Source organism: Nyctereutes procyonoides, unplaced genomic scaffold (assembly GCF_905146905.1).
Source record: "Nyctereutes procyonoides isolate TBG_1078 unplaced genomic scaffold, NYPRO_anot_genome, whole genome shotgun sequence".
NCBI lineage: Eukaryota > Metazoa > Chordata > Mammalia > Carnivora > Canidae > Nyctereutes > Nyctereutes procyonoides.
This window is the reverse complement of record NW_026575140.1, coordinates 12748473-12773083: the sequence shown is the minus strand read 5'-3', so window position 1 is coordinate 12773083 and position 24611 is coordinate 12748473. Positions and strand designations below refer to the sequence as shown.

Here is a 24611-nt window from a genome sequence, read left to right as displayed (position 1 = left end):
CAGACCACTTTGAGGATGAATTTCTTTCATTCATGTGTATCCCCTTTAGGGTCAGACAGAGGGTGCAGAGCTCAGGAGGGGTTCACCTCAGGTGTTCATCACTTTAGCAGACATGGCGCCCTCACTTCTCTGAAGAGCCTCTGTGCTGCCCTTCTCCCTTTGCTTCCACAGGAGATGAGTGTGGGCTACGCGAATGGGATCCGGGTGATGAGCATGACTCACACAGGAGAGCCGGGATTCATGCTTTATATCCCCATTGAGGTGAGCCTCACAGAGGAAGGTGGCTTGCTGGGCACTGGCGGGGCTAGAGAGCCCTGTCTGACCAGGCCTTGGGTACTGAGAAAGGCTGCAATAGAGGGACTTGAACATTCTGAACTAAGTTACATACTGTTTTTGAAGAAGAAATACATTTACATGGTTTAAACATAAAAACTTGTAGGAAGGATTTAGTGCCATCCGACCAGTTCCCACCACCCACCACTAATGAAGCAAGTATTGGTTTTTGTACGTCATGTCAGCAGTTTCTGTGCATATGCAAGCAAATTCAGAGACATTCACAAGGCCCTTTTCAGAAACACAGATGAAAGCGTCCTGCTGCTGTTCATCTTGATCTCTTAACGATTTCTCGTAGAGATTCTTCCTGGTCAGTACCTAAAGAGAAGAGCTTCCTCTTTCTGTTTTAACAGTGGTTAGTATTCCATCAAATCATCGAATCATAATGTATTTTATTAGTCTGATACCAATAGACATTAATGGTTGTAGCCCTCTGCTGTCCTTTGCTGTTTGAGGTTCTGCGTACGAGTGTCTCCGCGTGGCGTGTGTGTGCACACACCAAGACAGCTTTTTCACATTTTGGCTGATAGGTACAGAACGTCATTGAGCTTTTAATTGTTTTCATGTGTGAAGCAACTTTTCAGAATCCATTTCCAAGTAAAAGCTTATCTGTAGGACCCACGTACTCCTGCCTGCCCATCCTCCATGGTGTTCTTCGGACCTCACCCTATCTCGAGCTTTGCACTTGCTGTTCCCCCTCCTTGGCGTGTCCTTCTCCCACATAGAGGTCCTCACAGCCACACCTGCTTCAGATCTTGTTCACATGGCATCTTCTGGATGAGGCCTTAATGGGCGCAGCTACCCCTCTACCCCCTGGTTCTCCCTCTCTGCTTTCCCTGTTTTGTTTTGCTCTATAGTGCTTACCATTGTCTGATAAAATGTATTTTCTTTATTTAGTTCATCAGATTACCCTTGTTTAAAGGTAAGTTCTCTCAAGGCAGGGTTGTCTGTTTTAACTTTTATATACCCAGCACCTAGAGAAGTTATTTGGCACTTAGTAAATGCTTAATAAATGTTCTGGTCATACCCTTTGTACATTTTTCTATTGAATGATTGTCTTTTTACCAGTTTCTAGGCACTAAATCAATCCTTGCTGCTGAGTTGTAATTTTTTTTCCCAGTTTGTCATTTGTCATTTTTTTTTAAAGATTTTTTTTTCAAGAGTCTGCATGAGTAGGGGGAGGAGTAGGGAAGGAGAGGGTCACAGGCAGACTCCGCACTGAGCCCAATGTGGGACTCGATCTCACCACTCTGAGATTGTGACCTGAGCTGAAACCAAGAGTCAGAGTCTTAACCAACTGAGCACCCAGGTGCTCCTCAGTTTGTCATTTTTCTTTCCATTTGTTTTTTGCCAAGTAAGTTTTTTTAAAAAAAAAATTATGAGAAAAAAATTACGAGAAATGTTGCACGTTACATAAATTTTTTTATTTTTATGTAAATGAGTTCATCTTTTGTGCCTTCTAGAGGTTGATACATAGAAGGGACTTCTGCACTCCAGGACTGTAAAAGTTTTCCAGTTTTCTTCTAGTGCTTTTATAGTTGTATTGTTCTGTTGTATAGGGTTGTGGTTTTTAAAAAATATTTCAGTGCTCCATCATTTTGCATTGTCTCTTGCTGTACTTCATGAGATACCAATCAAACTTTTTTTTCCATGTGAATAACCAACTGATATGACATTCTACCCTTACCAGATACTAAATTCCTGTATGTATTTGGGCTTATTTCTAGATTTTTTATTCTGTTCCCTTGGTCTTTCCATGATCAGGATCACACTGTTTGAATTATTGAGTCTTTATTAGATATCTTAATATTTGGTAGTGCTTATCCTCCAGTGCTTGGAAAATCTGGGGAAAAAAACCTTCGTGTTCCTTATTTCCCCCTTGGAAACTTTATAATTATCTAGTAAAAAACACCATTTTGGGGGGCTTTTTTTTTGGATTATGTTCCATTTATACATTAGGAAGAACTGACATGTTGAATCTTACAAAGAATGCCTTTTAGTTTTTATTCAAGTTTTTTGTGTGACTTTCAGGGTTTTTGAAGTTTTCTTGATACAGGCATAAAAATCTTTCGGTGGTGGTGGTGGTGGTGGTGGTGGTGGTGTGAATGAGAAAGGGTAGCATTGGGATCCCTGGGTGGCGCAGCGGTTTGGCGCCTGTCTTTGGCCTGGGGCGCGATCCTGGAGACCCGGGATCGAATCCCACGTCGGGCTCCCGGTGTATGGAGCCTGCTTCTCCCTCTGCCTGTGTCTCTGCCTCTCTCTCTCTCTCTCTCTGTGACTATCATAAGTAAAAAAAAAAAGAGAGAGAGAGAAAGGGTAGCATTGTTCCGTTATCTTCTAAGTGATTATGATTTTTTTAAAAAGATTGTTAGCACAAGTGGTGGGGAGGGGCAAAGGTAGAGGGAGAAGCAGACTCCCCACTGAGCACAGAGCCTGATGGGGGACTTGATCCCAAAACCCTGAGACCATGACCTGGGCTGAAGGCAGACACTTAACTGACTGAGCCACCCAGGCGCCCCTAAGTGATTATGATTTTTGAAAGCTATTTTTTCTATTGTGTTATTTCCTTACTAAGTTATCTTATAGTTATTTTTCATTTGAGTCCCTGGAATTTTCAGGGTCCAGTCTTACCATATACCAACAGTAATAGGAATTCTTAACAACTTTTGTTCCTACAATTTCTCTTGTCCAGCTGTGACAAGGAGTAGGGATCCTAGGCATCTTTGTCTTGTTCTTGATGTTAGTCACATTACTTACAGCGGTAGGCTTTTTTTTAGTTATTAGCTGAAGCATGGATTTACCAGCCCATGAAATGTTATGTGCTTGTCCAGACAAATATAAGAAGATTAAGATGAAGGGATTATTCACTATTTTGGAAGCGCTCATACAGAGGTAGTTGACTTCTGCCTATATAGGTAGGGATTGATTCTGAAGTGCCACAGGGTCAGTCGGGTTTGCCACTTGAGTGCCTGTCATTAATTGGAAAAACCCAGTCAGGCAGGGAAGGCTCTGTGGTTCTAACAGCTTTATTACTTGAGGCCTTGGTTTCTACTTCTGATTTTCCTGGGTTGGTCCCATTTTTATGATTTTTCCATGAGGCCAGGAAGTGATTTGTGTCCTGCGTGGGTTCTTTTCAAGCTGACTTTCATTCTCAGTAAGGTTATATGGTTGACCCTTGAGTCATGTTGGGGGGGTCAGAAGCACCTTCCCCCTACTCAGTCTAAAGCTCTGTGTAAAACTTCAGACTCCTCACAGACCTGCACTAATAGCCCACTGTTAACTGGAAGCCCTAAAGTTGATGAATACATACTTTGTGTGCTATGTATACTGTGTACTGTAGTCTTACAATCCAGAAGGCTAGAGAAAAGAAAATGTTAATAAAATTCTAAGGAAAATACATTTACAGTCTGGTACCGTATTGAAAAATCCATGGGCACGTGAGATCCACGCAGTTGAAACCCATGTTAACTATACTTGTCAACTATACATATGTCTCTTTGAGGGAATGTCTTCCAGAACTTGGCAGCAAGTGGCAGATTGTTTTGTTCACACTAAATCCCCAGCACTTAGAAAATGAGTATGTGCTGGGGACCTACTTTAAATCTTTCTTCTCTGGCCTTCCTCTTAAGTACTCAGCTTGAGGCAGCAAAGGGCAAATGTACCAGGGAAGCCGGCTTATTCTCATTTCCTTATCAGCCCCGCCCCCTGCCCCATTCAAACGCCGTAGCCGCTTGCGTGTGGATTCAGTGTGGTGTGGATTCCATAGCATGAAGGCTCTTGCCAAAGTTCACAGCATCCTGACTGCCGTGGCCCATTCGATAGGCGCCTACTCAGTTGTAGGAATGCCACCGGCAGGGCAGCGGACCCCACCAGGGGAAAGAACTGCAACACCAATGAAAGCTGGGGTTCTGCATCTTCCACTTTTATTGAGCTGTCATGGGAACACACCGCTGGACAGATTTGAGGTGCACAGCATGGCGGCCTGAGGTGCCCTGTGAAAGAACTACTGTGCTGAGTTTCATGAGTGTCCTTCATCTCTCATAAATATGATAAAAAACACAAAAGGTGTTTTCCAGGTGAAAACACTTAGGATTCACTCCCTTAACAACTTCAGCCTTGGTCACATAGCAGGGGCATGCAGTTCTCAGGGTGTCTGCTCCCTTCCTGGTTCCATTTGTCTCCTACCTGTAAGTCCTGTCTTCTGCCCTCTCTTCCTCCACTTCCCCCCACCCCCACCTTGCACTCCCCACCTCTGTGAACCACAACTCTGATCTGTGGGTTTGCATTTTTGTTTTAGATTCTACACGTAAATGTGATTGTACAGCATTTCTCTGCTTGTCGTTTTTTCTGTTTTACAGTTTTTAAAGCAAATAATGTAGTCTGTTCTGGGCTTTAGATTCCACAGAGTATGTTTAGGCAGGGATTGAACATTGGCTTTCTGTTTGGCAAACTTTGTTTATTTAAGGTATCTGATACTTACAGCTTCTGGAACCAAGAAAAGAATGCCATGAGGCTGGCTGTTGTGGGACACAGGTGGGGGGACACTGCCTTCCTGGCTCCTCTGTGACTCGATCTGGGTCTCTCAGATGTGCTGTCACCTGTGAAAAGTCAGACATTGTACATAGAGTTCCGTGTGACACATTCCACAGCATGGCAGTGCCTAAGGGGTCATGGTGGGGGGGGGGAACAAAGCCAGGGCAGATGAGCAGGCTGTTTGAGAGGCAATTAGGGGCCTGGCCACTGACTGGATGGTAAGAGTACACCTGGGAGTGTTACTTGAGGATTGTTTCCTGTCCTAGGCACTAGAGAGAAGGGGAAGATACGGGTACTGCTTTCATGGAGCTTATGTCGGGGTTAGGGGTAACCCTGGCTCATTACTCCTCAGCAGTAGTGCTTTAGTTTGTCAAGGATGAGACATCCTGAGAATTTCATACGACCTTCTCCCTTGTCAAGGTCAATGTTATCTGCTATCAGCACTGCCAGACACCCCCATGTTGAATTCTAAAGGTGTGCAGGTTACTGACGTCTCGTCTCCCCCCTCTAGTATGCCCTGCATGTGTACAACGAAGTGATGAGTGTTGGGCAGAAATACGGAATCCGGAATGCTGGGTACTATGCTCTTCGTAGTCTTCGAATTGAGAAGTTTTTTGCCTTCTGGGGTCAGGATCTAAATACCCTCACCACCCCCCTGGAATGTGGACGAGAGTCTCGGGTAAAACTGGAGAAGGTACTGTATCTGCACAGCCCACTGCGTACCCCACCGCCACCACAGGAGCAGAATCCTCCACAGGAAACGTGGAAGGCCCAGGGATGGCCTTGGGTGGACGAGGCCAGTGAGGATGCCCTTAGAATAAAAAACATGTCCGTCCTGATATGAAAACTGGCTGTGAACACTTGGCGCTTCCCACACCTCCCTCGTACAACCCCGAGACCGAGTGTCGCGTGCTTCCCTGTCTGAGCCATCCAGGAGCCCCACTTGGCTCTCCTTTAGACTGAGTGCTTTCAGGGAAGTTTTTCCATTAACATGCACGGGTATTTGTACAAATTACTCATCTTATATTCACTTGCCTCATATTTTGTTTCTTTTTAAAGTAAATACACCATTAAAAAAGTCATAGGTCAAGAGGATAGGAATGGCAGGTCTCTTTCCCACCTCTGAACCCCACTGAACTGCACTGCGAGCTTCCGCAGAAGCACCAGCGTAGCGTGTCTCTTTGAGTGCTCCGGGCAGTGCAAACACACAGCATGCACTCCCCTCCGCCTAGCTGGAGGATTCCACATGCTTGCTTCATCACACCTTGTTTTTTTAAACTTAATATCTTAGCAATCCTTGCCTATCGTACAGTAGATCTACAGTCTTTTTCTGATAAAAAAAAAAAGTAATCTACACTAATTTTGGAAGATAGGGAAAAGTATCAAGAAAATTAAAAATCACCATTTGATCATGATCACTCAGTTTCTGTCCTGCTCAGGTTTCCTGTACATGCAAACATATATAGTGACATTGATACCTATGCATGGGCTTTTTGTTTAGATTATATGTGTGTGTGTGTGCGTATATATAAACATTTTTCTAAGATCTGACAAGTATTTTTGATTTTTCTTCTTTTTTTTCCTATGTGGTCTTGTGGTTGAAATCGGTTTATAAAATGTGTGCCTGTGTTACAGAAGTCCTCTGAGGAGATCTTTTACATGGCGAACGCAGTTCTTCACGTGGGAAGCCTGGGAGCGGGGCTTGGCGCTGTAACACCGGGGGCCCCTGCCCCTGGCTGCTCTCAGGCCACGCGGCTTGTCCATCCCGTCTCAGCCTTGCCCTTCTCTCCTAGGGGATGGATTTCATGGGCCGAGATGCCCTGCTGCAGCAGAAGCAGAACGGAGTGTACAAACGCCTCACCATGTTCATCCTGGACGATCACGACACAGACCTGGACCTCTGGCCCTGGTGGGGAGAGCCCATTTACCGCAACGGGCAGTACGCGGGCAAGACTACCAGCAGCGCCTACAGCTACACCCTGGAGCGCCACGTCTGCCTGGGCTTTGTGCACAACTTTTCCGAGGACACTGGAGAAGAACAGGTGGTGACAGCAGATTTCATCAACCGGGGAGAATATGAGATTGACATCGCAGGACACCGGTTTCAGGCCAAGGCCAAGCTCTACCCAGTCACCTCACTCTTCACCCACAAGCGCCGAAAGGATGACGTGGAGCTGAGTGACTTGCACGGGAAGTAATGGCCGCCAGTCTTGCTTGCCCGCCTGCCCCCTACTGCAGGGCCCCTCCTCCTCCTGGTCCCGCTCTCAGCTCCTTGATGGGATCTTTAACCTACCAGCTTTTAAATCTTTTGCTTTGCAACCTCTCTCCTCCTTCCCCCTTCCCTTATCCCTTCTGCAGTCTCCATCTGATGCCACTCTGGGCTCTCCCCCCCTCCCCCCAGCCCCATGGTGACACGAAGCCTGACAGGCAGGACAGGCGCAAACTCCACTTTGGAAATAGGTAACCATGGCAGTCTGATTTCTCCTGCTGTGTTTCGAAGCCAGGGAGGCTGGTGGTGTGCAGGCCTCAGGGCAAGAGTCCAGCTCCGTGAGGCCACCTTGCCTCGGAGTAACCTGTTTGTTTTGGAGGGTTGCTGTGGGTTTCAGTCGGCCCTGGGCAAAAGCCTGTGCCGTTGAGCCGGGCAGATCATTCTCTTCCATCGTGCCGTGGGTTGGCACCCTGATACCTCTGGCAAGAGGATGACCATCTACCTCACTCACGAGAGGCGCCACATGGACGTTACCTGGTCTGTAGTCAATGGTTAATCTGGCTCCCTCCTGGCCTCCCTACCGACCCAGTTACTAGACTGTCAGGCCAGGGCCCCCTGCCTAAAATTTTCATGTCTCACTCATTTCTCAGAGGGTTGGAGGCCTCTGTAAAGAAGCCAGTGTTTAAAAGGGAAAACCATGTTGCCTTTTGTGTTGCTTTTCCCAGCTGAATGGGTCTGATCTCAGAAGATGGCCCTGAGGTGGTTTTCTGCTGCTAGAATGCTGCTGCTGCTGCTCTATGCTGTCGCCCCAGCCTGACCCCCCCCTCTTCCCCAAGCACATGCGACTTGGTCTGTCCTCCCTCGCCTGGCCCATTGTAGCCAGCTGGCTCGCTCAGCAACTAGTACTGTACTGGGGAGGAACCAAACCTTGCTGGCTGTGCTGAGTTCAGGAGAGCTGCTGGCCTCCCGAGTTTTGTTTCCTCTGGCCCAGAACAGACATGTCCACACAGAGGTGGCCCACCTGAGTGTGCAGAGGATTTTTTTTTTTTTTTTTTTTTTGTGCAGAGGATTCTGAGTGTGGAGGGTATATATTGTGAATGGGGTGGCCAGCTAGCCCACAGTCTGGGTCTCCAATGGGAAAAGTGTGGGGGTGGGGGTAGGGGTACGAGAAGGCCCTCCACACTTTTAGACGGGGTCTGTTTCCTAAGGGGTGAGAGACCATCACAGACCACTACCCAGCCTTTGCTGTTACTGATTTTAAACTGTTGTCTTGGTACCTTAGAAGCATTAGCTCTGAGAGATCTTTAAGTATCCTAAACAAGGGCCTTTTGTTTTTTGAGCAGCTTACAGTTCTCAGGTGTGTCTGTCTGTGGCATTTCTTGGGATCAGTTTACCCACTTCATCAGAGAGATTCCTTCTACACTCCCCAGCCAGACAATCCCTACTTGATCATTGACAGCCGTGTCCGCTTTTTAAAGAAAGGCTTTAGTTGATTTATTAAGGGAGTAGGTAGGTAGAGGTCTGTTTGCTGAGCGATGCTCCTTGAGGTAGGGAGTAGCGAAGGGGAGAGGTGCGGCCCCGCTGGAGAGCAGAGGGCAGCCGTTGTGATGAGCAGGAACCAGGCACCGGGGCCTCACTGACCAAGGAAGATGGAAACAGGCAATGAGGCACTGAAGGTATCCCATGCTCCGCACCACACTCCTCCTCGTAAATATTTGGGGTTGAATCTAAAAGACCATTCTAGACTTATGTGTAAGTTACATCTTGTCCATAAATAGGGGTCACACTTTTAAGACTCTGGCGAGATGTTAATTTTCTGAGGCATCACTTTAGTGCCCTGACATACACACTTTGCTTTTAGCTCCTTAAAACTCACTCTTGAAATCTCTTTCGGTTAATTCAGGTATTGACAATATGAATCTGGTAGTTTCTCTCTTTGGTCCTAACACTGAAGAGGGTGACTCTCCTGTCTCCAGCAGAGCTGACGGTCAGAACATTGTCATTCCTGGGGCAGCAGGGCCACGTGTGCTGGGCCTTGTGTGACACACACATTTACCTTGTGTGACCGCTCATCTCTTCCTAGAGATTTGTGGGATTTGGATTCCTGAGAATTGTCAGCAGGACTCTGGTTTCAGGTTGCTGGTCCTTTTTCTCTCTGAAATGATCCATGGTCCCCTCTTGTGCTCTCTTCAGGCAAGGGTTCTGCTCTTTTCCTTTTGAACCTAGAAACACAAAGCGTAGGCAGGACCTGCGACAGTAAAGAGAACCAAACAATTCCCACTACATTTCTAGTGCTCTGCCGTGGTGGGGGCTGTACCCCCTAATACAAGAGCTGCCATTCAAGCCAGGGACCCAGAGACCATGAAGCTCGGGGATTAATCTCAGTTGTCCCATTTCTGCAGGAGGGGAGCCTGGTCACTTGGCTTCTCACCAGAAGTCCTGTTCCGGGATTTTACCTTCTTGTACAGACCAGCAGTTCCATTACCTTGCCTCTGAGTGTACCTGAGACATTACCCTACCACCAGCACGGATGTAGCAGGAATGACAGCAGCTTTTGGAAGGTGGTTTTGCTTCACTGAAGAGCTCACCTACCACCCTGCTCTGTTCATCCTCTGCCTGACACACATGCTGGCATCTGAGTGAGTCTTCCCCCTCCTCTGAGAACCTAAGGGAGATAAAAGGGAATCTTGCATAACCTGTAGTCTTGGTTCTGCCCCTGGAAGGCTGTGTCCTGGTAGAACTGCACTGGCACACTTTCAGGGTGTGCTAGCAGGTTGAATTTTCTTTGTAGCTGCTTGGCCAGTATAACTAGTAAGGATCTCCTTACATCCAAGGTGGAGGCTTGGTCACTAGTGCTTAATACTGAAGAACTTTCTACTGTTTTCATTTCTTTTTGTGCACCCCCTCTGCACCTGCCTCCCTCCCCAACTTGATTTAAGCAGCTTTGATCAGCATGATAAAGGGAAGATTTTCAGGAGTCAAGAACTGTCCTCTGCAGGCACAAGGACTCGGGAGCACACAGCAGAGGGGTGGGAACCGTGGAGGACACGTGAAGGTGGAGGACACAGGAGTGTTACGCACTAGCCATGCGCTGCTGGGGCTGGGAGCGGGCTCTGGGCCTGCCGGCAGCGCCTCTCCAGCAACCCCCACCTCAGCCTCATTCACTTTAAGGTGCTGAGTTGTGAGGCTCCCTGTCACCTGTATGGGGCTTGCATTTGCAGTCCCTCATCACTACAAATGCACTATTTTTCAAGAGAATGAAATATTTTTCTATGTGTTTGCCTTCTCTTTGTCCACTAAACATCAGTTATTCATTGTATAATATTCTTGACTTCTCTGAGTAAAGAATCTACGTCCCTTAGAGAACGCATTTCTTCGTGGGCTTGCTTTCTCATTTAGATGTACCTATTTTGCCCTTCACAACCCTTTTCTGCCTTCTTGGTGTCCTGTCTCTCAAGGACAGAAATTAGAAGAGGGTAGGGAGGGTATTTTTAATATCCGTTTCAAAAGATCTGTGCCAGATTTCCTGTGTACACCAAGAACTGGAGATCGGAGCACCTCTCTCCTAGCCCGGTTCTCGTGCCTTACCCCAGAATGTCCCATGGTGGGGTGTAGACAGGAAGGTCGAAAAGAAACTCCAATCTGAGGGCTCCCATCCACTGCACCATAACCTCCGTTCCCTAGACCAACAGGTGTGGGGTAGAAAGTTTCTGAGGCTTCTTCCATTCAAGGGGTTTCTAGCAGCACAGTTACCACTTTAAGAAATGCCATTATAATTATTGTACAGGGCTGTAACTCCTTTATGTTTGTAAATGTGCGGTCCGCTCAGCCCCTCTCTACACATGTAGTGTCAGCTTGTGGTGCTGAAGATAATCTGAGGCGCTTTAGGGGATGGGATTTTTCTTAAGAGCTCTGGTGACTTTAGGTATCTGGGGTGACTGAGCATTTCTGCCTCCACGAATGCCGTATTAACATTGTACACTGTGTTTCTATCAAGCCAGATTCCAATTCAGATTTCCATGTCACTAAGTTTGTAAATGAATAAATAGACATTTTAATTACTCTGGCTGTATCCACATGTGAAATCTTTTTTTTTTTTAATATTTTATTTATTTATTCATGAGAGACACCGAGAGAGAAAGAGGTAGAGACACAGGCAGAGGGAAAAGCAGGCTCCATGCAGGGAGCCCAACGTGGGACTCGATCCCAGGTCTCCAGGATCACACCCTGAGCTGCAGGTGGCACTAAACTACTGTGCCACTGGGGCTGCCCGGTGAAATGTTCCTCATCTCTAGTACCTCAATTACCTGTATTTGCCATCACAAGGGGTAAACACTTTCCATAAATCCATTTATCCTGTTAAAGACTAAGAAAACCATGTGGAAACCAAGGGAATATAGGGGCATTAAGTAACCTCCACGCAGGTGTAGCAGACCAGACAGAGCCTGTGACGATCATCCTGAGGCTATCGCTGTCGCTGTATCTGACCACCCCTCCTGCCTGACAGCTGATTTCATAGTAAGAAGCTGGACTGCACATATCACCCCTTATATAAGAGCCCACAGTGGGGTGCAAAACAGACTCTCCATATTCTTGTTCACACAGCAGGGAGGGAAGAAAAGGGAGAGAAGCACCAGTGATCTTTCACTATATGGATCTAACAAATTCAGTCACTGGACTTTATTTACTCAGCTATTTTTTTTGAGAAACTACATGCATGAATCAGTAGATAGAATAATGTGTCTATAACAATCTCATCAATTTGTCTTCCAAATCTTACATCTTAAATAACCAGATGACTAAATGACCAATATTGAGTACAAAAGTATATCCCATAGTCTCTGAGACCAATTTCAAAAGAGGAATTCCCAAACACTTTGCACAATGACATTTCTGGAACACCCACAGTGACTACTTTGAAATGGACAACTCTCAAATTAGGTGTACCTCCTCATTAACATACCAGGTTACGCCTGGACATTACACACAACATCAGGAACAAGTAACTCTAGGAAGGAAGCAGCCCCACCAGCAGAGTGTCAGCAGGAACACTTACCTCCCAGCCCCTCCACCAAAGGAGATGCCAGCAGAGTTCATTCCTGCCAGGACAAAGTAGCCCTGCACCAAAGGAGACTCGCCCAGGATGCACCTCATGTCTGGGGTGAAGGTCTCGGGCAGTTCACCAACTTCATGATCTCCAGAGTGTCCATTTCAGGCATGCGCCGCAGGAGGGAACTCAGCAGGGGCTCTAAACCAGAAACAAACCCAAACATGGTCCTCACTTTGGAGAATTCAGAAACTTTCCATTCCTTAGACTTTGCTGCTCTCTTTCCAAGAGAAAAATCACCTGAAAGAGGCTTTTCTCAGAAGAGCCAAATAGGCTTTGACCAGAAAGCACATAGGTCACTTAATGCACCATCCTCTGAGGATTTCTGTCTTTGAGGAAACAAGAAATAAACACATATAGCAGAAAGACAATCCCCAATACAAAAGGTAGTACAAAGACTGTATGATACACAGTTAAATAAACAGCGTCAACAAAACGACACGTAACTTTGGAGAGACAAGATCCGTGTGGGCAACCAGATCTGGATGAAGGACTGGGGGTCAGGATATTTAGGTACCAATCACACATGTCACTTCAATGCACCGTCCTCTGAGGATTAGCATGTAGTATCGGGAAATCCAGGCTGTACATAGGTCACTTGACTTCACAATGTCTCAAAAGCAGTCCACTGGCTGGCAGCAATCCATGCAGCGCAACCTGCGCATCCTGCCAGGTAACACAATTCTCCAGCGGGGGACCCCACGTCCCCTTTCACCGCACCACTGCTGAACTGCAATGGGCGTGACAGATGGAGGATGATCCCCAGAGCCCGCCCCCGCCCCCACCTCTCTCACTGCCCACCAGCATCAAAGAGACACCAGCCCCAATACGGGGCTCCTGACGGTGACCCAGACCTGAAGTGAGACTAACTTACCTTTGGAAGAGAGGCCTAGGACCCCTGTCCCTCTAGCACGCAGGCTGGGCTTGGTAAACAATGCAAGGCTTGGCAAAGCACCAGGGACCGAACCAGGGCACCCGAAGTCAGCAGTTCCAGCTCAGGGCCCCTTATGTGGACCCCCTTCTGACTCAAACTCTGCTTAATACCCGACGCGAGTACCTGTTGCCATCAAATTAAATCTAACCCAAAGGGACTCCCTCCCACCTGTCCTGCGTGTAGTAGGCAGCAACCCTAACAAAAGCCAGAGGTGGTGAAGCAGCAGGAACTACTTTTACTATCTGCACCCAGAGGCCTTGCCTCTCAAAAGGAAGCCTGGCCAAGTCAGGCCCATCTACCGGGTGGGGACCAGGGCGAGGCAAGTGAGGCGCCCACTCTCAGGGCCAGCCTGGGAGCTCCGCTTATGTGCTCAACGGCGTAGGGCCTCTTCCCTCCCCTCCTCTAGCTCCTCTCCCCACTAACACACCTACCCGATGCCAGTCCCTAGACATCGGGTCTTAATCTAGGATCTACGGACAACGTTACACTTCACCAGAGTATGAATCATACGAAAGGGAAATGCCACAAAGCCTCAGTCCGTCATCAAACTTACTAATAATTCAAATCTCACCTTCCCAATGAAAACTCTATCACGGGTCACATAATTTCTAAGTCGGCCAGCAAAGGAAACCACAAACTGTGCTTACGCTGGGGTCACATGGCAGAGCCGAGCCGCTTTACTGTTCCTTGTCAGGATGGGGTCTAGAATTATCTGTGATCTGAATCATGCAGGTCTTCAAAAGAGCAATGCTGATGTAGACGAGCATCCTGAATTTCATCACCAGGCCCTGCTACTCCCTCAGGACAATTCCCGTGGCCACCAAACAGTTTCTCATCAGCCACGATGCTCGGCTCGACCCTGGGCTTCCGGCCAATCCATCCCCTGACACACGCTGACAGACAGGCTCCTAACTTGAGATCGTGCGGGACCATCCTGTGGCTGGGCCTTCCCATTCTACTTGCTCCAGTCCTACTTAGCTCACGATTCCCTGGGTTTCCTTTCCCTTAATGACACACATAAAGGAGTAACCTACGTTTAAGCTTCTTAGTCAGAAGCAGCCTTAAGAGCAACTGGTGAAACACCACGATTTCACCATCAGGCACCGAAACGGAAGTACTTCCTCGGCTTCTTCGTTCAGGAGCCAAACGTGGCCACTTACTGTATGTGCTCCAGGGAATGAAAGAATAGGAAATGGGCCAGGAAACCCTCAAGATCCTAAGAACTACAGGCTCTGGGCAGTATCTGGGATGAGGACAGAATGCCCTCGACTGATGGGCAGGGTGCCGGAGACAGCTCAACACGCTAACAGACTTGCCCAAAGTAAGACCACAGTGAGCGGCAGAGCCCAGGCTCACGCACAGGCCTTAACCACCGAATCTCCAGGCAAACGTGGTGTCGGGCCACGTCAAGTACTGAGTGCCAGACTCTGGGCACAGGCAGACCGGTAAGCGGGGGACTACCTGCTTACCTGTCTGGATGCCCGTTTCTTGCTCTAACTGCTGGTAGAGTTTGTTGGAATAGTCTGCCATCTTCTGCTCGATGGACAAGTGCCTGGCGGTGCTCAGGATGCCAGCACAGAACCTCGTAGAGCCAGCAGCCAGCCTGCAGGAGGCATCCAGGACACTATTAGGTAGACTCCCACACCTGTGAGCACAACTAGTTCAAAGATCCTCATTACGGCATTGTCTGTAATATCGAAAGATGGAAGCAACCTACATATCCACCGACATGAGCGGGATCGAACAGTCTGGAGTTCCCCTCTACCCTGGGACGCTCTACACAGCCATTAAAAAAGGAATGAGAGGAAGCTTTTATGCAACACTATGGAACAATCCTAATGAAAAAGCAAGGGCGGGGCGACACTGTTTGAGGTATGCTACTAACTCGTATAAAAAAAGAGAAAAAAATAATAAAACAAATACCCAGGCACACATATACAAACTGACCCATACAGATTTGCTCATGTACATGGGGACTATCTGGAACGATACACAAGGAACTTAACTTGCCTCCAGCGAGGGGAACTTCCAGCTAGAAGTCAGGGATGGGAGGCAGACTTTTCCCTGTACACTCTTTTACACTTTTCAATCTGAATCGTGTAAATGTATTGCCTATTCAGAAATAAATACAACAGACGGGTTAAAGGTCATCCAATTTCTGGTAGGCAATAGAACAGAAGAGGGGCATTAGGGGAAGAGTGAAACAACTTGGGACAAAGTATGAACTTCAGTTAATAAAAAGGCATCCACACTGACTCGTTATATTCAACGGCGATCCCAGCCTCAGATGTTCACCGAGGTGCGCACGGGGCTGAGGCATACGGGAGCGCCGCACCGCCTTCCCATTTGTCCTGTAAATCTACCGTGGCTCTAAAAGAAGCAGATTCGAGGACAAAAGGGAACAGAAATCAGGCGGGACGTAGCCGATTTCATTCGGGCTCACAGAGGAGGCTTTTGAGGGTTTCTGTTGCTGTGTGACAACAACAAAGAGGACAAGAGGGTATGGCATGGCGTGCCGTGACCCTGAAATGAAACACACCCTATCTGGATACTTGGCGAGTCAGAACCTGCCACCTCTCCCAAAGCCAGAAAATGGGGGTATCACGTACTCCGAAACCGCGGACAGGAGATCTCGCTCTCTGTGGTTCTTCTCAGGCTACTTAGCGCCAATCATCAGTCAGGTTAGCTACTGGCAGGACAACGTGGGGGGGGGGGGGTGAGGGGAGCCCCGAGCCGCGTGCCCTCAGGTCCTTACCTGCCCTGCTCCAAAAGGACAATATCCTTCCACCCCATCTTGGAGAGGTGATAGGCCACGGATGTGCCCATGATTCCCCCGCCGCAGATGACGACCTGCGCCTGGGCAGGCAGGGCGACAGAATGCGCCTCGGCAGCAGACGCGCCGCTTCTCCCCGACGACCAGTTCTGCCATCCTCGGCCGGTCCTTTGTCTTCGGACCACCGACAGCAACCGGTGGTACATCACGTCCGTCGGCGGCTGGGAGACGTGCTCTCACCCGCCTAGGGAGATCCCCGGCATTCACACTAGATGGAGAGAGCAACCAGATCTTATCCCGCTGTACTCAACGCACGGGATTAATGGGGAAACGAAAAGAAGCAACAAAGGAAGACAATCGTGCTTTCGGCGCGTGTCTGAGGTATCTGCGCACTTCCAGACGCTTCACTAGCTGTACACCCAGCAGTGGACAACAGGGAGGAGGTCCTCGCCTCTATGCAACTTTCGTCAGAGACACAGAGGCGGCGGGGGGGGGGGGGGGGTGAGTGTGGGAGAGGGTGCCGACGGCGGGGGCGGCCCCTACACACATAAACCGAGGACCGAGGCCAATGTGCTGGAATAACTGAAGGCACCTGTAAGACAGGGTGCTCGGGAGAAGGTGACCTTGGAAAAGCCACCTGACGGTGAACAAGAACCAGCTGTATGGTCTCCCAGACAGAGGCACACGCACGTGCCAAGGCCCTGAGGTGAGGCCGACCCCGAGGAGTCCGGGCACAGAAGGGAGGCCGGTGGGCCCACAGCACCATGAGCGAGGCGGACATGACCCAAGCCGAGGCTGGAGAGGCAGGCAGAAAGCAACGACACACGGCGCTTGGACGCCATCGTGACGAGCGGGGGTTTTGCTCCGAGTGCAGAGGAAGATACCAAAGCAGAGAATGGCATGACCGGATATGCTTGTCCAAGATCAGTCAGGCTCCAGGGCGGGAGCGGACTCCACGACCGGAGGGAAAGCAGGGCTAGGAGGCTACCGCGCAGTTCTAGGGGGAGGGCCCGGGGGCTCCCAGCAGGACGGTGGCGGTGAAGTCAGAGCCACGACTGGATTATTTTCGAGGTGAAACAACAGAACTCGACAAACGGGATGTTAAAATGGGGCGAGGGGAGAAACAAGGACGGCGGCGGGGTTTCTGGGTTAAGTAACTGGTGCCAGGGACTACGGTGTGAAGGACCAGGGTTGGGGAGGGAGGCCGAGGAGGGCACAGGTACGCGTGCGCAGACAAGCAAACGTCCCCCTCTGAGGTGTCAAGGCAGGTTGCCTCGCGGGCTTCCGCGTGGGAAGGCCAAGCAGCAGCTAGACATCCAGGCCTGAAGCTTGGGGACCACATGGGGTATCTGGAGACCCGTCATGCCGGGCAACAAGAAGAACCCTGAAGCTCCCCAGCAGATACAGCTTGGAAAGAGAAGCAAAGTACCGGGCAGACTCACAGAGCGTCCAGACAAACACGAGGGGTTCAAGAGATGGAGAAGGAGCCGCTGCGAAGCAGAAAGAGAACTGGGCAGAGGGTCACGGAAGCCAAGAGAGAAAAGGGTTTCAGGAAGCGGTTCACTACTGGGGGTGCCCAGGGGTGCAGCAAGATGGCCTAGTTCCACTGGGACTTGACAACAGAGGCCCCTGATGTCCTCAAAAAGAACAACCTTCGCAGGAGAGTGCTCGGGATGAAATGCGGACAGGGCAAGCTCCAGAGTGAGGAGGTGAGGGAGCGCAAACTGCTCCTTCACATCCTGCTCTGAAGGGAGCAGAAAAACCAGCCAGAAGCAGGAAAGAACGGGAGCAGAGCAAGACTCTTTGCTGATAAAGGCTCAGGCCGTGGACGCTGTTTCACTGCTGGTGGGAAGGGCAGGGGTGAGGAAGAAGGAGAGGTGGGGACAAAGAATGAGGTCCTGGAAGAGAAAAGAGAGAGAGAGGGGACCCAAAGCCACCGTGAGGGACGGTGGGCCCCGGGTCTGCACAGGCCCCGGGCTGGGGACTCAAGGTCCATCAGGCCTCTTCCCAGAAGCAGGGGAGGGTCAGGCGAGGTGGGCTTCTCACGCACCCTCGGGTGTCACAGGCTGGGACCCTGCCCACGTGTCTATGAGACAATCAACACTGTAAGGCAGAGAAAGGAGAGGGTACAGGATCGGGCCACCGGGGAGAACTGTTCTCCCGGCAAAACGGAGGCCTGTCCAAAGTTCCAGAAACTGTAGTCAGACCTGCCTGGAGATGGCAGGGTCACCGAGCTTGGGAAAACAGAGACTCCAGAGCAGAGCCCTGGCACGCAGGGTGCCCAGCAGCATGCCACTCCCAGGCCGGGACCCACGGTGGGCCCCGAACAGCCCAACTAGCCCAAGGCCAAGGCCCGGGTGCCCGTCCACCACACAGGATCTCAGAAGGAGACCAAGCAGGCCCACTCGGGTCCCGAGACAAACCCCATCCAACCAGGGCTGATTACTGGGCTACCCTGAGGCAGTCACCAGGCCTCACACCACCCCCACCCCCACCCCCACCCCCACCCCTGTCCAGCTGTCTCAAACAGAAGGCGCCACAGGGCCAGCCCCGGCCCACCGCGCTCACCCTCAGGAGGGAAGGCGGGCATCCTCCTTCTCCTCCGCTCAGAGAACCCTGCTCCTTCCTGGCTCTGGCCAGCAGGCACCCCTACCTAGCCCCGGGCCACCAAGGGTTCGGCCACAGGCAGATCTGAACCCACCACGCTGTTCCTCTCCCAACCTCAGACCCGGCCTCCTTTCCTCCTTCCTCCCATGCACATAACCCATCTCATCTCCCCCCCCTGAAACTCTACCCATCATCCCACTTGCATCTCTAACCATCTAACAACCATCTCTCCTTCCCTCAGAGGGTCAAAAGTTCACGCCCGCACAAGTCCCCCAGAAACCTCTCCCTCCTTCCCCTGAGCCCAGCTTTGTCAAGCCAGCTCCTCTTCCACGTACCTTCGGGGTTCCCTCTGACCCTCAGCGTTTTCATATGCTTGAGTCCTCCCAACCAATTTCAGAAATGGAACAAAAGCTCCGTAACGGTCTTCGAAGAATGCTTTTTAATTTTAAAAATTCTGAATTATAAAAATTGTGGTCTTGGCAAACACACACACACACACACACACACACACACACACACACACACACTGGAGATTATGATTTCCCGTCAGGGCACCTGGGTGGCTCAGTCAGTTGAGCGTCCGACTCTGGGTTTTGGCCCAGGTCACGGTCTGGGTGTCGTGGAATCGAGCCCCACAGCGGGATTCTCTCTCTCCCTCTGCCCCTTCTGCTCACAGGCATGCACTCTGTCCCTCAAATAAATAAATAAAATCTTAAGGGGCACAGGAGTGGCTCAGTCGGTTAAGCATCTGCCTTTGGCTCAGGTCATGATCCCGGGGTCCTGGGATTGAGCCCCACATCAGGCTCCCTGCTCGGTGGGGATCCCACTGCTCCCTCTCCCTGTGCTGCTGCCCCTGCTTGTGTGCTCGCTCTCTCTCTGTCAAATAAATAAAGAAAATCTTAAAAAAAAAAAAAAAAAAAGCGCTTTCCCTTCATAGAAAACGACCAGTCCCAATGAGCTATCCAGATGTCCACCTGAGTGTCCCCCCCTGTCTTGTGACCTTTCCTTACTCCTTAGTGATTGCAGTGGCCGGAGGTCATGCCAGAACTGAGTCTTAATGTGATCTCACAACCCGTCTTTTCACTCGACAAATGTTGTTTCTGTTTTTGTTTTTTTAATTCAAGTTCAATGAGTTAACATGTACTGCTTATTGGTTTCAGAGATAGAAGCCAGCGATTCTCATCAGTCTTATAGAACACCCAGCGCTCATCACATGTCCTCCTTAATGCCCATCACCCAGCGGCCCCGTCCCCCAACCTCTCTCCCCTCTAGCGACCCTCAGTTTGTTTCCCACGATTCAGCCTCTCTTATGGTTTGTCTCCCTCTCTGATTTCATCTTTATTTTTTCCTCTCTTTCCCTATGATCCTCTGTTTTGTTCCCTACACTCCACAAATGAATGAGATCATGTGATAATCCACTTGACAAATACATTAAGGAAAGGGCTTCATGTATTATTGTCACTTTCCCCCTTTCCAGTCTGTCCTGAACCCAAAGCGGCTGGGCTTCTGTCCCGCCCAGCCAGGAACACGGCTCTCCCCAAGACTGCTCATGCTGCCAACTTCCGGGGCCACGGGCCTCACCTCGCATCCTGTCCGCAGCACTCCATAGCGCCTATTGCTCCTGCTACTCACACCCTCTTGCCCCGTTTTATTCGGACTCCTACTGCCCCTGCCCCCCGGTCACGTCTTCGCCGGCCTCTCTCCCCCGCCCGACCTTCCGACTCCATGTCCCTCGGGGTGCTCCAGGAGTAGCCTCTCCCCTCGGTCCGCTACTCTCCAGGGTGACTTCACCGCCTACCGTGACGCGTGGCCCCGCCTCTAGTTGAACCCCGGCCGTGTCCACTTGGGTTCCCGGAGGTCAAACTGAGCACATCCAACAGGGACACCCATCCTCCTCAATCTCCAAACCTGCTCCACTCCTGCGTCCCCAGCGACACCATATACGGGAACCCTGGGTAATACCAAGGGTTCTCATCTCCTCCACGCGGCCCGCCAGCAAGGAGCAAGGCTTCCACACGCTACACTTCTCTCATCCCCACCGCAGCTAGAGTACAGGCCGCCGCCCCTGCTCAGATTACTGCAGAAGCTTCCTGACGGGGCTGCTGCCCACCGTTCTCCTCCCCACCCCCCACAATCCTGACAGGACTCTGAGCTGGTCTTCTCAAGTGAAAATCTTGCTTCACGCCCTTGCTTCAAACTCTTCAATGACCCTCTGATGTCCTCAGGAAAAGGCCATCTCCTTAACAGGAAGTGCAGGATGCTTCACCATCTGGCTCACTTGTCGTCTCTGGTCGGTCGGTCTCTCTCTCTCTCTCTCCCCCCCCCAGACTGAACTACTTGTAATCAATTCCTCAAACGGGACAGGATTCTGGGCACACTGTTCCTCTAACCAAGTAGTCTAGTTCCTGCCACTCCCCCCGACCCTCAAACGAAGGTCATCCCCTCAGCTCTCAGCCTGTTTGACACCGGATCAGACCTCCTCTCCCCCAGTGCTCAGGCGGGTGACGCCTCCACATTCTCCCCTATCACCTGCACTTCTCCCAGCACAGAGCTTTCCGGGCTCTCTCGTGGTCTGTTCGCCACTCAGGGAAGCAGCGCGACAACCCAGCTGGCCACGCAGGCTCCTGAGGCAGACAGCAGTGGGTCTGAAAACCTCCCCCACCTCTCATTGGCTCTAGGACTTTCAGCAAGTCAGACCGTTCCTGGCCTTTGGGCTCCTCATCCAGAAAGTGAGCTAGGACTACCTACCTCGCACACCTGCTACAGACACTCCATCCGACAATAAGGAACAACACGGCGACTGGCACCTAAGAAGCACCCAGTAAGTGGTACTTTCTAGCTCCTATTGTAATGGAGCTCTCTGGGAGCCCAGACCAATTATATCATGATTTTCCCAGCATTCAGGGTAGGCACCCAGGAAATACACGTTGATGAATGGACAGAGAATGCACGACAGGGGAAAAAGCTCAATGAGGACTCGGAGGTCTCAAGGCCAGGCCCTCAGATTTGACGGGATATCTAAATCACGTGAAAGCGTTTTTAAAAAGAAAATGGTACTATTTTCATAGGCAGTTACCATCGGCTTGCTAGATGCTGCTTCGTGTGTACAGCTGACTCAAGCCTCACAATCCTAGGAGGCAGGTATCAGAACTTCTTTTCTACACTCCCGGAAGCTGAGACACAGAGAAGTACCGCATCCATGATTCTCGAAGGCCAGTGAGTGGCAGAGCCAGGAGTCAAACCTTGCCAGGCCGGCACCACAGAACTACCCTAGAACGTTCCTCCCTGCTACCTTTCAAATAAGATCAGATGAATAAAGAAAGGGTAGTTGTGAGGACAGAACCACCAGGCACACCCCCTGGCAGGATAAAAGGAACTGCAAAAGTCCCAGAAGCAGCATGATGACAAATGAGGTTCCAGATGGAAGAAACTATGTTAAAAAGCCTCTGGTGATAAGAACCGAGGAGAGGATTCGTGACCTCGTGTGCATCGTGACCTTCAGAGAGTCACCGAAGTGGTGAGGACAAACAAGAACAAAAGAGGATTTTAAGTGGATAAACAAAGAAGGAAGGCACCAGAGTGTCCCTGTAGGTTTGGCAGCAAAACCAAAGCAAAGCTTGCAAGCAGAGGCGGGAAAAAGCCAGTAGAGAAGAAACTGAAGATGGCAAAGACAGAGAAATAAAAGGTGCTACCGGGTTTACAGCACCTTTTAGGGACGTTTGTGTGCGGGCGCGCACCTACCTTAGGTCCTATTTAAGTAACCTCTACACCACTCCAACTAACGAGCAAGAGACACGTGCTCTTCCGACTGAACAAGCCAGACACCCCCAAAATACACTACACCTTTTTTTTTTTGTTTGTTTTTTAATTTATGATAGTCACAGAGAGAGGGAGGGAGAGAGAGAGGCAGAGACACAGGCAGAGGGAGAAGCAGGCTCCATGCACCGGGAGCCCGACGTGGGACTCGATCCCGGGTCTCCACGACCGCGCCCTGGGCCAAAGGCAGGCGCCAAACCGCTGCGCCACCCAGGGATCCCTACACTACACCTTTTTAAAACTAAGATGACCCCACAATGTTTTCTACTAAGAAGAAAAACACCTGCCCAGCAACCTCCGTATGGGGACTAGGTACGCTCACGTCCGCGCACACCAGCGAGGGCGAGAGGACAGCTCCGAGGCCCTCTGAGTCGTTCCTCTGCGTGGTCACGGCGTGTGTGCGAACGGGCCGCTGGGGACCAGGGGGCCCGGGGAGTGGGGGTCGATCAACATTCCCCCCACCTGCCTCAGCCTCAGAGCCACCTGGCACGTCTCTGGAGAGCCCGACGCTACTGGTCCCGGCGTGTAGTCCTCAACAAGTGCCCCCAGGTGAGCAGGCAAGTTTAGGAACTTAACGCAAATGCCCCGCGCCGGCAAAGTGTGCCCCGTGGCCCGGCTCCCCTCCCCCGGACGTCAGGCTTCCACGCCCCGGCAAGTGCACTCGAAGGTCCCGGCGCTGACCTGTGTCCTTCACGTCGGCCCCGAGTGGTCACGCGTCGCCAACACAGCTCCCTGCCCGGCCTACGCTTCTCCCGGTAACGCAGCCGTCCGCCGATCCGGGAAGCACCGGCGGGGCGCGCGTCTCCAGGCGGGAAGGGAAGCGACTGCACCCGCAGGGGAGACAGCCCCGGCGAGACCCGCCTCGTCCGCGCGAGGGGCCGCGCAACCCGAGGCCGGGGGCCCCGGCGAGGTCGCCGCGGACGCCCGGAGGAGCCGCTGCGCAGGCCCGGGGCAGCCGGGCACGGGTTCCCCAGGCCCGGGACGCCGGGCCGGACGGGAGAAACGGGGCGGACCCCTGTCGGCCCGGACGCCCGAGGCCGAGGCGAGCTGGCGCAAGCGACGCGACGCGACCCGGGGGCGGCCGGGACCCCCCCCGCCGGGAGCCCGGAGCGGAAAGGGGGCCGCTGAGACGCGCGCGGAGCGGAGGCCGGAGCGGCCCCGCCGCCGTGTCCTCACCTCACGGGCCCCGGCGGGCTCCGCGGGCCGCAGCACAAGCCCCGGCGGCAGCGGGGCAGCAGCCACAGCAGTTGCCGGGAGCGGTCCCGGAGCCAGAACCGGGGCCGAGGAGGCAGCGAAGGGGGCGGGGCGGAGGGAGTAAAAAGTTCCGGGGAAGCCCGGGACCGCGACCTTCCGCGCTTTACGGCCCCCAGCAAGGGTACGCCGGCGCCTGGCCGGCGCTGCCGCGCACGCGCGCGCCGTGACGTCCCCGAGGCGGCCCCGCCCCTGCCACGTGGGGCTTGTTTGGGTCTCGCGAGGCCCCGCCCCGGGGCTCTGGGCCGCGCTGGGCCGCGGCGCGGGTCGGGCTGGCTGGGGCGCGGGCTCGGGGCTGGGAGTGGGGGCGGGGGCGGGGGCTGCGGCCCGGGCCGCCGGCCCGCTTGACCCCGACGGGCGGAGCCGGGACGTCCGCCGTGGGCCGCTCGCCCTGCGGGGGAGCCGGGAGCGCGGGGCCTCGCCCTGCCCTCGGGCGCGCTGCCGCTGCCGCCCCGCAGAAGGGCGCGCGGGACCCGCGGGCGCTCGGCGCCTCCCGGGCGAGGCTCTGTCGGGGCGCGGCCGTTCCCGCCGGTTGCAGGCCCGGCCCTCCCTCCGCAGCACCGCAGTCGTGGGCCGGGCGGGCTCCCCGGCGCTCGGAGCCCGGCCCGGCCCGGCGCGGCGTGCAGTCCGCCCCCGAGTGGGCAGCGTGCTCAGGCTACGGCGGCCCGTGCCGGCGGCGCCTCGTCCTCCTTTCCCGCCCGTGGGATCCGAGCCCCGGCCCCGCGCAGGCCCCCGGCGTCCCTGTGGCCCCTTTCGGCCGAGGCGCCCGCGCCAGGGAGGGGCGGGCCAGCGCGGGCCGCGGGGCTCCGGGCCGCCCGCGAGTGCAGACGTGGCTCCCCGCGGAGCGCCGCTTCACTCGCACGACGCGGCGCCCGAGTTCTGGCTGCTGAGCCCGGAGACTCGGGGCTGGAGAAACGATTCAGCATTCTAGCCAAGGGCTGAGAGTTGGGGCCGCCCGACTGCCCCGGAGAAGAGCAGGTAGACGAGCCCATCCGAGGTGTATTCCTGGGGAGCCAGGCCCGATGGCCAGACGCGGCAGTTTGGGGAG

General features: G+C 52.3%; 2 protein-coding genes across 5 annotated transcripts in view; one reads left to right on the top strand and one right to left on the bottom strand.

Annotated features, from left to right (window-relative positions):
- The window catches only part of LOC129496608 (pyruvate dehydrogenase phosphatase regulatory subunit, mitochondrial-like), a 37474-nt gene extending 26338 nt beyond the window's left edge, over positions 1–11136 (top strand). For all 3 annotated transcript variants that reach the window (XM_055304741.1, XM_055304739.1, XM_055304740.1), the window contains 3 exons: positions 172–261; positions 5378–5560; positions 6660–11136. In XM_055304741.1, the coding sequence (XP_055160716.1) occupies positions 172–261; positions 5378–5560; positions 6660–7064 (678 nt within the window). In that variant the 3' untranslated portion in view covers positions 7065–11136. The remainder of the gene's footprint in view (positions 1–171; positions 262–5377; positions 5561–6659) is intronic.
- Positions 9170–23688, bottom strand: LOC129496609 (pyruvate dehydrogenase phosphatase regulatory subunit, mitochondrial-like). Of its 2 annotated transcripts, none has more exons than XM_055304742.1 (5): positions 23489–23688; positions 15872–16157; positions 14586–14719; positions 12132–12323; positions 9170–9297 (listed from the first exon to the last, which is right to left on the bottom strand). In XM_055304742.1, the coding sequence occupies exons 2-4, from the start codon at positions 16093–16095 to the stop codon at positions 12226–12228; spliced, it is 456 nt and encodes a 151-aa protein (XP_055160717.1). In that variant the 5' UTR covers positions 16096–16157; positions 23489–23688; the 3' UTR covers positions 9170–9297; positions 12132–12225. The 2 variants fall into 2 exon arrangements, with proteins under 2 accessions (XP_055160717.1, XP_055160718.1); XM_055304743.1 differs by lacking the exon at positions 23489–23688 and adding an exon at positions 22994–23131.
- Between the last annotated feature and the right edge of the window lie 923 nt (positions 23689–24611).

Coding starts and splice junctions, on each gene's coding strand:
- LOC129496609 (XM_055304742.1), bottom strand. CDS start 16,095: ATGTACCACCGGTTGCTGTCGGTGGTCCGAAGACAAAGGACCGGCCGA. Junction 14,720..15,871: donor GTCCTTTTGGAGCAGGGCAG/GTAAGGACCTGA, acceptor TGCCTCCTGCAG/GCTGGCTGCTGGCTCTACGA. Junction 12,324..14,585: donor AGAAACGGGCATCCAGACAG/GTAAGCAGGTAG, acceptor TTTCTGGTTTAG/AGCCCCTGCTGAGTTCCCTC.